We start from the raw sequence: 14,887 nt of genomic DNA, 5'->3' as shown, positions 1-14,887 counted from the left end.
AGATAATAAAGTTAGCTTAGGATATGTGCTTGAGGTGCCTAAAGAAGAGATATCTAACAATTGTCAATGTATGGAGTTCATGAGAATAATGAACTGTTTGGAGTTCAGTACAGAGAGTGGAAACAAAGAACCAGTCTGACAGCTGCAGGTGGGCTTTCTACTCTGCCAATCTGCAAAAGTGAACAAGAAATAGATGTGTTCTTGAAAAGGCTTCCAGAAAGCAATTGACCACAGTTCGGGGGCTTGTGTAGGCAAAGGAACAAGGTTATATGTGGGAGGGTTAATACAAAAGTAGGAAAGAAAAGTTGACCAAGATTGAAACAAACAAGTTTAGTTGGGGTCAGTGGAAAAGAGGAACAATTAAAATAAATAGTCATTAAAGGGGAATTTCAATGATGCACTAATGTTTGAAAATATGTATAACTCATTCTTCAGTAACTGAGATTTAACTTAAATGGAGACCTTTGGGGACTGAGGAGGATGAAGAATTTTGGAGATAGGTTGTTGAGAGGATCAGTAGTATTGAAATATTGAAATCTACAGAGATGGCTATAAAACTTAAGGGAATATCCTAGGCAAAGGCAAAGTAAGACTTTAGTAAATTAAATCATTTTATAAGTGGATAGTGTGAGTTCCAAGGGTATTGAGAAAGGTGCAGTCTCTCTCTTATTCTTAAGACCAGAGGACTGCCAAGTTTTGCCTTTGAGATAACAAACCAAGGAAACACTGGTAACAAAATAAAAAATTCTTATTTATCCTCCCCACTGAATTTTGAATTATATGTTGCTCAACCACATCATGGAAACACTGTGAATATTAGTGAAAATGTCAGTGCCAACTCAATTGTATTAAATGACTCACTCATTTAAAAAAAAAAAACTATCGATGAGCCATGACATGCAAAGCATTGCCCTTTTGCCACCAAATGTAAAGCAATAATTTTATCTGATCAAAGCAAGTTCCGCTAAAAGATTTATATCAGAGGACTGGAAAGAAGTCAAGATTGGGCAAGGGATGACAGCATCACTAATGGGAGCATTTTGTGTCTGCTTTTAGAGTTCACATTTCTTGGCAATGAAGACAGGATGTAGGAATAGGAGTTAGAAGACACAGACTTTAATCTTGCTTTTGTTGCTAACATACAGTATAGTTTCATGTGAGTTCTTTCTTAACTTATGCCCCAATTTCCTTACCTGCAAAATAAGTTTTAAAAGTCTCTTCTAATCTAGGATACTAGATTCAGTTACTGTTTTAGTAAGTTTTTTCACTGCTGTGACTGAAAGATCTAGCCAGAACAATTTTAAAGGAGGAAAAGTTTATTTGAAGGCTCACCATTTTCAGAGGTCTTAGTTCATAGAAGGCCAGCTCTATTCCTCGGGCCTCAAGGTGAGGCAGAACATCATGACTAAAGAGTGTGACAGAGAGAAGCAGGCTCACATGGTGATCAGAAGGCAGAGAGAGACTCCACTCCCATATACAAAATATATACCCAATGTCTATGCCCCCAGTGAACCAATTCCTCCAGCCCCACCCCACTTGTATCCAGTTACCACTCAGTTAATCCCAGCAGGGATTAATTCAGCGATTAGGTTAAGGCTATAACCCAATCATTTCTCCTCTGAATCTTCTTGCATTGTCTCACATGTGAACGTTAGGAGGACACCTCATATCCAAACCATAACAGTTCCTATGGTTCAGGAACATGTGACCTGGTACATGAGATGTTGATTTATCGTGACAAGTCACTTTATGTTTAATTTCTTAAACTTTCTGGTCCTCACTATTATCATTTACAAAATGGAGATATAGATCCCGATCATTGTACCTCCAAGGTATATTGAGAAGATTAAACAGGATAATAAATTGTAATGTGCTAGTTTTAAGAAATACCATCACCATCAACTCTTTACTTGAACGTGTAACACATTTAAATTTTTTTTTTTTGCTTCATCATTCTTTCCTTAACTTCTCTCATATTAGCTAAATCCCATATCTATGTTACTGACCTATGCCTGACTGTGTTTCCTCCCCTTCTTAGCAACCCTCAAAGAAGGGAAAATTGTACTATTTTCGAGTTGCTCCAAGAAATAATTTGTAATTGGATAAATCTAAAAACATCTAGCTGAATTATCATGAACCTCCACTAATGACGATATTTCTTTATATATACTCATAACCACCAAATAAAAAATTAAAAAAAATAATTGGGACCTGGCTAGTAAATTTGGCTAGTTGAGGGTTTTTTGTTTTTGTTTTGTTTTTGTTTGTTTTTGTTAATACTTTCTAATTTACTTAATGATTTCCGTAACCATTCTGGATTTTTTTTTTAATTCATGTGTGCCCATCAACAGAGGAATGAATAAGAAAATGTAATATATGTAAATATATACATATATATGTACATGCACACAAACACGCACACACACATACACACAATGGGATATCATTTAACCATATAAAGAATGAAATCCTGTCATTTGGGTCTACATGGATAAGCTTAAACTTCATCATGTTAAGTAAAATAAGAAAGACATAGAAAGACAAGTACCACATTATCTCATTCCTATGTAGAATCTAAAATTACAGATAGATAAATAGGGGAAAGAATGTAGGTTATAGTAGATTGGATGGCTGCAGAGGAGATGGGGAGATTTGGGTCAAAGGATATATAATTACCATTAGGGGAAATAAGTTCAAGAGATGTACTGTAGAGCATGGTAACTATAGTTAATAACAATATCTTGTATTCTTGAAAAATGTAAAAAGAATGGACTTAAAATATTCTTCCCACAAAAGGGAAGACAATGTGAAGTAAGGCATTTGTTAATTATCTAGATTTGATCATTCCATGATATATATTTCAAAACATCATATGGTACAAAATAAATGCGAACAATTTTACCTATTGATTTAAAATAGTCTTATTCACAAGTCCAAATTAAGTATTTCATTTTAAAATCCAAAGATGTCAGAAAGAGTTTCCTTCCTTATAAAATATTTGCCAGTAATGATATTTTGAAATTTAATATTGAACTCTGATAGTAATATTTGGATGGATATAAATAAGAAATGTGACACTATGCAGAGGAATGAATGCAATTTCAGTATGGGTAGTAAAAGTGGCACGCGGTCAAGGTGTCGGTATTTCAGTCACTTACATTACCTAAGAAAACCTTCATCTTCATAGAAATAGATCTTTGTGACCAGTCTTGAAAGGCAATGATTCCAATTAATACTCTGAACTTAATGCTTGCCGATAAGAGACAATGAGGAGCTGGGACAGTGATGGAAGGGACAGGAATCTTGTGAAATTTATAATAGAGATGACAATGAGCCTTCAGGACGGGTTAGAGATATGCTGTGGATTTGGGGAGAAAAACCTTTAAAAACGTCAAAGAAACTGGGCATTGGTAGTGCACACCTGTAGTCCCAGCTATTTACCTGACTGAGGCAGGAGCAATGTTTAAAACCCAAGAATTTGGGGCCAGTCTGAGCAACATAGCAAGACCCTGTCTCTTAATAAATGGATAAATGAGTGGATTTAAATTAAAATACTGAGAAAATATGTTATTAAGTTGCCAGATGATCTGGAGGTAAATATGGCTAAAGACACACGAAAATCTCTAAAAATATAATGGAAACTATAAAAAATGCAAATTTATAAATAATAGGAAATTAATAAGGCATCAAAGCTAACTGTTATGGCTGGATCCAGAGCTTTCTCGCAGTCGGCATTTTAAAACTGCCTCTCCAAGTTGTGGCTGCCCCATCTCTTCCTTCTGCAGGCAAGAATGAGGTCTGGGAAATCAGGAAGGGACAAGGGAGTGGCTTCTGCTACATTAGTGAAGTATCTTTATAACATGAATCAAAGCCAATAAGAAGATAAGCGTTCTTCTGCATGATTTGGTCCAAAACGAAATGAACAGGATAGGTCAGCCATGAGGGCTGCTGGTGGGAGAAGAAAACGTGCAGTGTGAGGTCTAATTCTTTTTCACACATGAGGACAAAGAAAAATAGAAAATAAAGGAGAAAAATCAGACTGGATTCAGCGTACAAGACCACTTGGGTTTCTGTACTCCCTTTCTCCCTGTTCAGGACTTGAAACTTCCCCGCAGAAACCTGGTATAGCCCTGTCTTAAAACCCATAACAGGGACCATAAAGATTTCCAAGTCATGGGAAAAGCAAACAAGTAAGGTTAAGCCAACTGATGGAAGGAGAAACAGAAATAGTGTAAGGAGATTGGAGGGCATCTGTGTGAAATATTCTCCACCACAAGGAAATCCATACAGTACAGGCCAAGCATCTATGAGATCCTACATTATGTAAGTACATCATGCCAAAGACTTGACTTCCTCCACCTGATCCCTGACTCTATGAAACTCGAATTTATCACTGGGAACATGGAAAAAAGAAATTTTTAAAACTTTTAGAGGTTCATTCTGTATGCTTTTTCCATGTCCATCCTCTCAGTCAATGGTAGTTCTCTGAGACAATGTCCCAGTGAGCAGCAGGTAAACCTGCTCATAAAACGAGTCACTTGTGAAGAATACTTGGATGGAGAAAACAGGTGAATCTGGTTTTCATAACTACCTTTTTCCTATCCACAGAAGAGAGCTACAACATGTGCAGTGCTCCTGGGTTGTGTTTGAGGAGAATAGTATCAGGTTTTAGATTAAACTGCTAAATATAAGAGACATTAGAATAAATTTTCCTATTAAACCTGAGAAAGGATACAAGATCTTATACTATTGTATAAGATATACATCATAGATTATAAGGGGCCAGCTGTAATCCTCCTAAGAAAATCATCACAGAACCACAGGGAAAATATAAAAACTTCTCTGAAAATAAAGTCACATTGTTTTGGAGAATGCAGTATCCAGTTCAAAACTGATTTTACCAGACAGAGAACTGAATGTGCTCAGTGCAAGTAAAAGTACTGTCACAAATACATAAAAATCAGTGTAGATACTGCAAATGACCCACTGCATCCTCTAGCACTCACCATGGACAAGAGTGCAGTGGATTCCAGCTACAAACACTTGCAACACTTTGCTTGAGGACCTTCTCCAGAACTCAGGGCCTACTCTACCAGGTTGCAAAGTCACACAAAGTACTTTGGAGATAATAATCACTCCTACCTTCTTGCCCTTTAGTAGCCTATTACCAAAGACTGATGGGAAGTGATGGATAAACATCCCAATTTCTTTGGTCCTCAGGTGGAACAATTCTGAAGCATGTTCTACTCTCTCCTATAGTTCCTCACATAGTATTGCCCATAGCAGTAAACTATTATGAAATCAACTTTAACTGGCATCTTTAACTTCCCTAAATCACTTAACCACTCTCCTCCCAGTACTTCTTGAAATCACCTCTCTGAAGAACATTCTGATATTAAGAAAGTTTTTTGGATGATGAAGGGAAAAGTCAATTATGTGTGTTAGCATTCTTTCACTGTGTCAAAATACCTGAGAAAATCAACTTAATAAGGAAAAGGGCTTATTCTGCCTTGTGTTTCAGGAGTTTCCATGGTCGCTTGGTCCTGATGCTTTAGGCCTGTGGTGAAACAATACATCTTGGTGGAAGCATGGCCTAGGAAGCTGCTCCTCTTATGGTAGCCAAGAAGCAAGAGACAGAGAAGGAGCCAGAGTCACCACATCTCCTCCAAAGGTATGTCCTCAGTGACCCAACTTCTTTCCACAAGGCCCTCCTTCCTGAAGTTCCACCACCTCCCAGTTGCTCCAAATACTAGCAATGAAGCCTTTAGTCCATGGGCCTCTGAGAGATATTCAAGATCCAAACTGCAGCAAGATGACCTGCTGAAGATGATATGAAATAACAGAGTGCACTTTGGAGATTCTGGAATGGGTGAAGAAGACCAGGAATCACACACTTATGATTTTAACTGGTCACTTCTAGTTAGTCCTTTGAGGAATAGAGGACATGTTATAATTGATATTCAAGGTAGGTAAAGAGTAAATGATTTCAAGATTGCATCTTGAAAGGTTTATCTTTCCATTCAAGACCAGTTACATTGCAGACAACTTAAATGTGAACATGGCAGTCATACTGGTTATTTCTAACCTTATTAGGGAGCAGATGTGATACCTGTAGAGGAAGCATTACTCTGCCCTGATTTCAAAAGAAATACTCAAGGGCTATTTTAAATTCTACAATGATAAGCTAGAAGCCAAAATCAGAATTATTTTTAAAAATAGGTGTTTTATGACCACATTATAAAAGTGGTAATAACTAATAAGCATTTCTAACCAAGCCAATTCCCTTTCTCATTAGATTCACTGATAGGTTAAGAGAAACTTATTCTATATTCTGATTTCAAGGTAAATGGTTTTTTTTTTTATATATATATAATCTGATAAATGAGACAGATACACTGAGTGAATCCTCATTCAAAGATTATTGGCAAGTTAACATATTATTCTAGCCAGTTCATGTGTACAATGCCTGTCATTTTGGACAGGATAACTGTTTGGGGGTAGTTGTTTGGTGTACTTAAAATTGTTTAATAGCATCCTTGGTTTTTATCCAGAAGATATCAATAGCTCTCTCCACTCAAAACATAACAACCAAAACTCTGTCCAGACATTAAAAAAAGCCCCCTGGGAAGAAAAGTGCCTGCAGTTGAAAAACATTGTTATGGAAAGGTCTTTTTATATTTTTAGGAAGCAAGATATCTGAGATATCCCTCACACATCTTTCCTAGAAGATGTATTTTCATCTAAACATATGTAAAACATTTGGTAATAATGAATATTAGGACATTGTGTGAAAGAACCAAGACATACATTTCTCTCAAATGGTCAGGATTCAAATTCAATGCAATAAACTTTCTTATGATTAGATGTAAAAAATTCTACATTTAGTTCAAATAATAAATTCCACATGTCCAAGTTAAAGGAGACTTGTCTTGGAAAATCAGATGATTTTAGTTGATTGAATATAATTCAAACAAGTATATATGCTTTTAAAAAGCAATAAAATCTTTAGTGCCATTATCAGAGAGAAACAAGTTCATATAAGGAAGGTGAAAAACCCATTGTAGTTAATTATCAAGGGGTGGCCAGTCTGTATTACATTTTGAGGAGAACAAAGATTCAAGAGGATGTTACTCAGATTATGAAGAGATAAGAATCCATATAATTTGAGTCATGGCCAAGAGAAACCAGAGTGTCATGTGGAAGACAGGGAATAATCTATTTTGCACGAATAAAGTTAGAACCACTGAGTAGAAGTAACAGAGTCAGATCTAAGGACCCACAGTGAACCTGCAGTGAGGTACACTGCCTTACAATGAGGCGACCGTTTTACTAGCCATGGCTGGATATACTTCTGGGACATTGTAAAAATATCATTTCTATTGAGAAACTGCCTCATATACTTTTGCTTTACCTATTAAAGAGGTGAACTTTAATTTTTATCTTTTAATAAAATACCTTTAATGATGCAAAACAAAGTTCACTGTTTTTTAATACTCACAATCCTATTAATTTTCATAATCTCATTTTAAAGCTGAATAGACTTTGGATGATTGAGTCAGATTACCCAAAGTCCCAGAACTGGTCATTTTTGAAACCAAGGATTTATAGTCAATTTCCTCTAAATTTATGTTTTTGAGAAATTAGAATTGAGATTATTGATGTAACTGAAAAGGACATTGTTCTAAACATCTGAACTACTGCAGGCAAGAAGCATTCAATAAAACTTGTTTTATTTATTGCTATTTTTATTGAAGGAGAGATAGTGTGGCTGAGTATTCTTTTTTTCCCTTTGAGGTGTTATTGTGTACTGTTAAGCAAGGTTGCTTTGTGGAACTTCACAAACCATTACAATGTTTTTAATAGGTGTGGAATTCAGATGAGCGACATCAGATGCTACTTGAATACCCATGTTCCTCATCCAGAATTGCTCTTGTTTGGAGAAACAGCATTCAATTATGAGGACTTGCACAACCACAAGACATAATAATTGTTGATTTAAAACCACTCATCCCCCCTTGATAGAAGAAAAATTACCAAGAAGAGATCGATGATGCCTTATTAATATAACTGCCCTGCAAAGCTGTTTTCTCCTTTTTTTTTTTAAATATAGTCATATATTTTGGTCATTTTGGAGTTTTTGTAGTCTATCTGCCACTCACTCTCAAATATAGATAGATGATTTTTGCATGTTTAAAAACAGATGCTTTCGTTAACCAGGACCTTGCCGCATGTTGGATATATACAGCTTATCTGCAAGGTACTAACTCAAACATTCCAATCGTTGAAGTTTACTTTTGAATGAATGTGAAGGCATTCACAAGAGTGGTTATATGTGGCATAGATAGAGTTTATGCATATAGTGCTTAATAAATATTTGAAAATTGAACTTGACAATATGAAGTAAGATTAAATTTCAGTTACATAGCTGGACATTTAGTTATCAGGAAGGGCACCTCCTTTTTACAAAGCATGGTACTGCTAAAGTTTGTTCATAACATCTCTTTGATGCCTTCTTAATACTGAATCAGTCATCCTTAGTATAATTTTTATAACAGTTTCATTTTTATCTAATGTCTCTTTCAGTGGCTCTTAATCTTTTGGGGAATTTTGGAGTCCTTTGAGATTTTGAGGGCCCTAATAAAACACTTTTCCCAGGAAAATGTTTGTCTACATACACTTGACAAATTATTTCATATATACATATATATAATTAGAAACATAATTCTTATAGATATAATAGATACAGGTATTATATTTCATATATATCATACCTATTATATATGTGTATGTTTATATGTACGTGCATTTATATGTTTGTAACACCTGCTGACTAATCAGAGAGCTCTAGGGCTCTATACCCCCACTGTCAAGAATATAAGAATTCTTGGTCTCTTATCATAGGTTTTTCAACAGCCCACACTGTTTCAATGCCACACTTTTAAAAGATGAGATCAATTATATAGTCTTTAATTTAGACATTAAGGAAATGTGAATTTTTTTCCATATTACATTTTAAAAATCATGAATTAATATTAAGAAGTAACATGTATTCCTAGCACTATAGGAAACAAATGGACTGAACATTCATGTTTAAGCCTTTTGCCATTGAAAAATGAAAAACAAAAGGGCCAAACTAAAGTTTTTCTATTAAGAAATTCTTTTTGAAGACAAGGTTTTAAAAGTTACAACTTTTGAACTAAAACTTATCGATGAGTCATCTGATTTCTGAAAAGTGACTTAACTTTGTGAACAATAAATAGCATGTAATTATAAGGAAACTAATGTGTTCCTTTATGCACTTATTTTTTGTTTTGGTCTTTTTTTTTTTCCCCAAAGAGCCCAACCTGAACACATATTTCTGATGTGTTTGCTCAAAGCTATAGTAAAAAGAATTGTTGGTGGTCACCTTTCATTTATTCTTAGTTGTGGCAGGTAGTTCATATTATCCTTACCAACCTAAGAAGATGGTATTATTATACTTAATGTTCATATGAGAAGAGTGAGAATCAAAGAAATTAGGTGAATTGTAGTTTGTGAGTGACAGTGTTGGAATTAATCACAGATTCATTTAACTTGGATCCCATTGTATTTACAAAGAAAACCATATTTATGAAATCAGTATCTTCATGAACTTGTTTTTCAACAAGTTCTGTGAGTCTGTGGGTTCAAGTAGAGCTGTTTAATGTATAGTTAATTTTTTTTTTAAAGGAGTCGGTATTTTTCTCCTACTTGCTGCTTTACGATGGAATTTCTTTTCAAATGCAGAAGTCCTTATTCTACTTTATTGCAAAATAGAGTCTCATGTAATTTTTTTTTTTTTTTTTTTTTTTTTTTTTGTGGTACTGGGGATTGAATCCAGGGCCTTGTGCTTGCGAGGCAAACGCTCTACCAACTGAGCTATATCCCCAGCCCGTAATTTTTTTATTTTTTAATTTTTATTTGAAATGAGGTCTTGCTATTTTCCCAACCTGGTCAGACTTGTGATACTCCAATCTCAGCTTCCATGTAGCTGGGAGTACAGGCATGTGCCACCATGCCCAGCTTGCCGAATATAATTTTTTCAATCAATAAACCACAGTTGTATTAAGAAATATTTTATTAACAAAACAGTAAATTCCACTTGCTTAGCATTTCCAATAATGGATAAATTGGCCTTGCAACAGAAAAACAAAACAAAACAAACCCCTTAGATACCCAATCACACAAAGCACTAGAAGGGTAAGATCATGTGGTCTTTCTTTGATGTCGTAGGGATTGACCACCTCACACATTATTGTAGTAGTGTTTTTTTTTTTTAAAGGCAACATATTACATGGATAAAAAAGAAGCATACTCAATCAGAAAAGTTACAGTCTAGAGATGTAATCAAATTTATGCCAGGTAGTGTGAAATTCTCTACTAATTACAAACTATGCATGAACCCTGATACATTTGGTATGAAGATACTTGGATTTTATTCAAGTCTTTTTCTCTCCCTAACTCATGTTCCTCTCTTTTCTTTCTCCATTCAGGAAGAAAACTGCTAGATTTCAGGTAGACCAATAACATTAGAAATATTTTTACTGGCAATATGAGACTGCATCATTGCATGAAATTTTAAAATTTATTCTGGGAAGAAACATTGAAATTAATCCCAAACAGCATTATTCACAAATATACTGCTTAAAAATACCACTATTCAATTTATTTGCTATCATATTTTAGACTCTAGATGAAACTAGTACAAGTTCAACAGTTTAAATGTTAAAGCAACCATATTTTTTTAACCTTTAGCTGTAGATTAGTGGTTTTATATTCCCTTTCACTGGCTTTCCCTGAGTAAGACTGAAAGAGAGGGGGGGAAATAAAAGACTTGTGAATTCTTTAACCTGGCAAATTAAAAAGAGGTAAAACCTGAAACAGAAGGGATATTAAATTTTAGTTTTACCATCAACTTCCTGGGTCATAAAGAGCCTTTAAGACTCTTCTTACACAATTACTTGGCAACCATAGGTAGTTGTGATTTGCTATGAATTATTATATTTCTAAGGTACTGTATGTCTGAAATTCAGGCCACTTATTGGCATTTTATATCAATTAAAATGTCACAAAGATGTTTTGCATTTTTTGCCCTTGCTGATTAAAGCTAATTGTAAAGGTATTCTTTCCTATGAAATCTAGAATCATTCTTCTAGGACACGTTCACATAATGTGATCAATTTTTACTGATGCATCTTCTTGAAATCTAATAATGTACTTCCTTTGCATTACTTTCTCATACTAATAATTTATTGCTATGAACATCATTGAAACAATATGCAAAACAAGTGTATAATCTATACTTTCCTACTACTTAATGTATGTTAAACTAAAACTATATTTAATGATATAGATGTAAAACCAGAAAAGTTAAAATTTAGTCAATAATCAACAGAGAACAATTTTAAATGGGTAGTAATACAGAATCAAAAATTATTGAAAATACTTTTTTAGTTGAGAAACTGTTTACTTTCCAAAAAGGTTTATCATGCACATCAGGTACAGAGAATGTATATATAGTAATTTATTGGAAACAAAGTTTTCAATTGCAGCAGCCAGAGTTAAGGTGTAGATTAACCAATTTTGCTTCTGTTACCTGCCCACATAATGATTCCTATTCATGCAGCAGTATACCAGTGATATTCTATTTGATTAGGGACTAAAATCTTCTTGGGGTTTCCTGGGAGCAAGATCTCAAGGAAGCAAATCACCCCACTTGTCTTAATATCTTGGCACAGCTATCTTCCTTCCTGCTTTTCAACTTGTCAGTAAATATTTGTGACTATATGCATGTTTGGGTCTTCCATCATATCCGATGGACTTCCTGTGGATATGTGTGTGTGTGTGTGTGTGTGTGTGTGTGGGTGTGTGTGTGTAATTGAGAACGTGAATGTATGTGGAAACGTGAGTATTTTGGGGAGAAAAGTTTATAAGATACATATGTATATATTTTACCTTCTAATTCACACCTTTCATACAAATACTAAAACTTAATTGCAACAGAATGAAGGCTGTACATATAAGAAAAAAAGTAGCTGAGTCTTTTTATATACATTCATACATATCTTTCTTAGAATAAACACTACACTGTAATTAAAAAAAAAAGTGTGGCAATTTATAATGGTGGCAAAAAAAATCTGACTGAAATCATTGTTGCTCCGATGTCATAAAACTCCCTATACTTAGCAACACTTATAACATTGAGTTACCAAAAATGGCTGAAGAGCAGATATATTTTGCATTTTCTATACAACAGGCTATAAAACGTCACTTATCACAGTCCAGAAAGCACACAGAGATGGATTTTATATAAACATATGTAATAACATAGTAAGCGTGCATGAAAATTTCCCAATGATTGCATCTATGCCCTCTTGTTTTTATTTTGAAATTTGAGTGTGAAAATGTGCCTTATATTTCACATTTTTGAAAATAAGGCCTCCGTATTTTTTTTTTTTTCTCTTACAACCAGAAAGGGGCTTTTTGAATGTGTTCCTACACAAGTCTTCAAAAAAGCCAGCACTTTGTTTCAAATGCAAGTTCCAACCACTGCTCCAGTTGCACCAGGCGGCAAACTCTTAAAGGATTGCAGGTTGAGTCATTCAAAATGACAGTCTTCTCTGGCAATGGGACTAACTGACTTCTCAGGAAAGCGCTAGCACTTTGGCTAAATCCAGGATCATAGGTAGCTTCTTTTTTTGTGTGTTATGTTTTGTGTTGTTTTTGTGTTGTGCCTTGATTTTGTAATACTCCTTTGCTTTATGAATGCGTGCGGTCATCACTGTCTTTTAGAAATGTTCCAGCAACATAAAGACAGGCAGAGTAAATGAAAACACTGCGGATGTTAGGGAATTTATTGGCCCCTGTTTTTTTTTTTTTTTCTTTTCTTTTTTTTGTTTTGTTTTTTGAGAAACAAGAGCATGAGATACTTGTTTTTTTTTTTTTTTTTTAAAAACAGTCTTTCCTTCCTGATTGCATTCCCTGTCTTCTTTTGTATGTGCTTCATAAAAAGGAAAGTAAATAAGTTTATATTATGTCTCAGATAAAATGAAGACTATTTCTATACAAGTGTCCTTTTCAGATCTTGGGATCAGACGTAATACTCTTTATCCTTGTTTTTCTTATTTTTGTTGGCGCTTTTCGCACTGCTGGGTTGTTTCTCCTTTACGACAGCCCCGTTAGACTGTGCTGAGTTACTGATGTAGTTTCGACTCTCATCTACATGGTATGAGCCTTCATCCCGGTTCCTGTACTTGTACATGGCATAGAGGAGAATGAGGATGCATAGGGCGGCTGCGGCTACTATCCCGACGACCATGCCCGTGGTGCTGCTGGACTCCCGAATCACTTCTGCTGAGCCTGGGTATGGCTCTCTCCCGCCTACTCGGGTGGGGTTGGCTGTAGGAAACAGGATGAGAACAAAGTGATCATTGAGTTTCCCGAATGTTAGAGAAAAATACTATCATCTACCATCTATTTTAGTGCCTAATGGAATAGCACCTACTGCTTTAGGAAAATTATACTGCTGTTAATGGAGTAATCCTTGTTTATCATAGAACTAAAACCTAGGGACTCTCTCATCAACAGTGTCTTGTAAGCACAACCCCTTATCAGCTCCAACTAGCTCTAAAGGACCATGTTGGTACTTTAGTTGAAAAGTCACAAATGTAATGTCAAATAAAATCAGAACGACCCCATCCTATAATGTCAGAGGGAATCATTTTAAGAATGAAATTGATGTTGCTTCAGAGTAGGACTAACTCTGGACTAAATCAGGACAGCTAAATATAGGACTATGTCAGAAATCCTATTGCCTGGTATTATAATGAACATAGTATTAAATAATGAAATAATCCAGCCATTTTAAATTGTCTTTTAAAGTATAATTTTAGTCACCTCTTTATAAACCAAAACACCTAATTTTCTTTTCTACTGGAAATTCATTCGTATACAAGTATTTATGCATTCTGTTTATACAGTGGCAGTAGCTGAGTGATTTTTAAAGCCAAACTTTAGAGGATAAAGGAAGAAGTATTCTTTATCAATTTTAAATGACTCCTAGGTTGGTTTTTAGTCAAAACTCAGTACCTAAAAGATGAGAGAAGACTGGCTGGCCTAGTTTTATTCAATTGTCAAAACCTTCATTCAAGTCTTCCCGGAGTATAAACAAGGCTCTTCCTGGACACAAGCAATGTATTACAAGGTGCCTAATGTCTTCACCAAGGCCCAGGCAGGCTCTGACATTCACCACAGAAGGTGAAGAAAAGAGCTGGAATTTAGGAGGCAAAAGCGGAAGGAGTATAGGTACCTATTTTTCTCTGTACACTACTTTTTTAACTATTAAAAAAAGGAACTATAAAAAAATTCTATTTGTCTTTGACCCTAGCTAATTTTTCTCTATAGATTGTGCTTTCCATTCTTCTCCCTTGTCCTATAGAAAAAGATTGTTTTTCAGAAGTAATGGGTTAAAACACCATGACTTTCAAAATATTATTTGTAAATTATGCACAATGAACTTAAGCAATCTCAAAATCGCATATGTATAGATAGATCATGTATGTATACATTTGTGGTATGTATTTATGTGAACACACACACCAGGAATTGAACAATTCAAGAAGATTAAAACCATGCACTCATTTTACTACTATTAAACATCACTTAGTAATTATCTTTAGTATGTCTACAAAAGTTCTTGTTTATTACTGGAAATCATTTACCAGAACACATAGCCCTAGACTACTTTGTAACTCCATTTTCAAACATCACTAAGATTTCTTCTGCCTAAATGTTGGATTCTTGCTGTCATTTTCTTTTCCTCCCCAAAACAAAGTCTTATAAATATAGCCACTTATAAGGTGAAAGCTCT

The 14,887-nt window shown here is 34.8% G+C and overlaps 1 protein-coding gene and 1 non-coding gene across 39 annotated transcripts in view; both read right to left on the bottom strand.

Moving 5' to 3' along the window:
- Positions 1-9,834: 9,834 nt before the first annotated feature.
- On the bottom strand, positions 9,835-9,908 carry Trnaa-cgc (transfer RNA alanine (anticodon CGC)). The gene has a single exon. It is a non-coding gene; the product is annotated as a tRNA-Ala (tRNA).
- A 305-nt stretch (positions 9,909-10,213) lies between these two features.
- Positions 10,214-14,887, bottom strand: part of Nrxn1 (neurexin 1) — a 1,060,789-nt gene continuing 1,056,115 nt past the window's right edge. For all 38 annotated transcript variants that reach the window (XM_047521996.1, XM_047521998.1, XM_047521995.1 and 35 more), the window contains one exon: positions 10,214-13,416. In XM_047521996.1, coding sequence (XP_047377952.1) covers positions 13,109-13,416 — 308 coding nt within the window. In that variant the 3' untranslated portion in view covers positions 10,214-13,108. The remainder of the gene's footprint in view (positions 13,417-14,887) is intronic.

Source organism: Sciurus carolinensis, chromosome 13, assembly GCF_902686445.1.
Source record: "Sciurus carolinensis chromosome 13, mSciCar1.2, whole genome shotgun sequence".
Taxonomy (NCBI): Eukaryota; Metazoa; Chordata; class Mammalia; order Rodentia; family Sciuridae; genus Sciurus; species Sciurus carolinensis.
The sequence above is the reverse complement of the archived record's forward strand: the minus strand, read 5'-3'. Positions and strand labels throughout refer to the sequence as shown.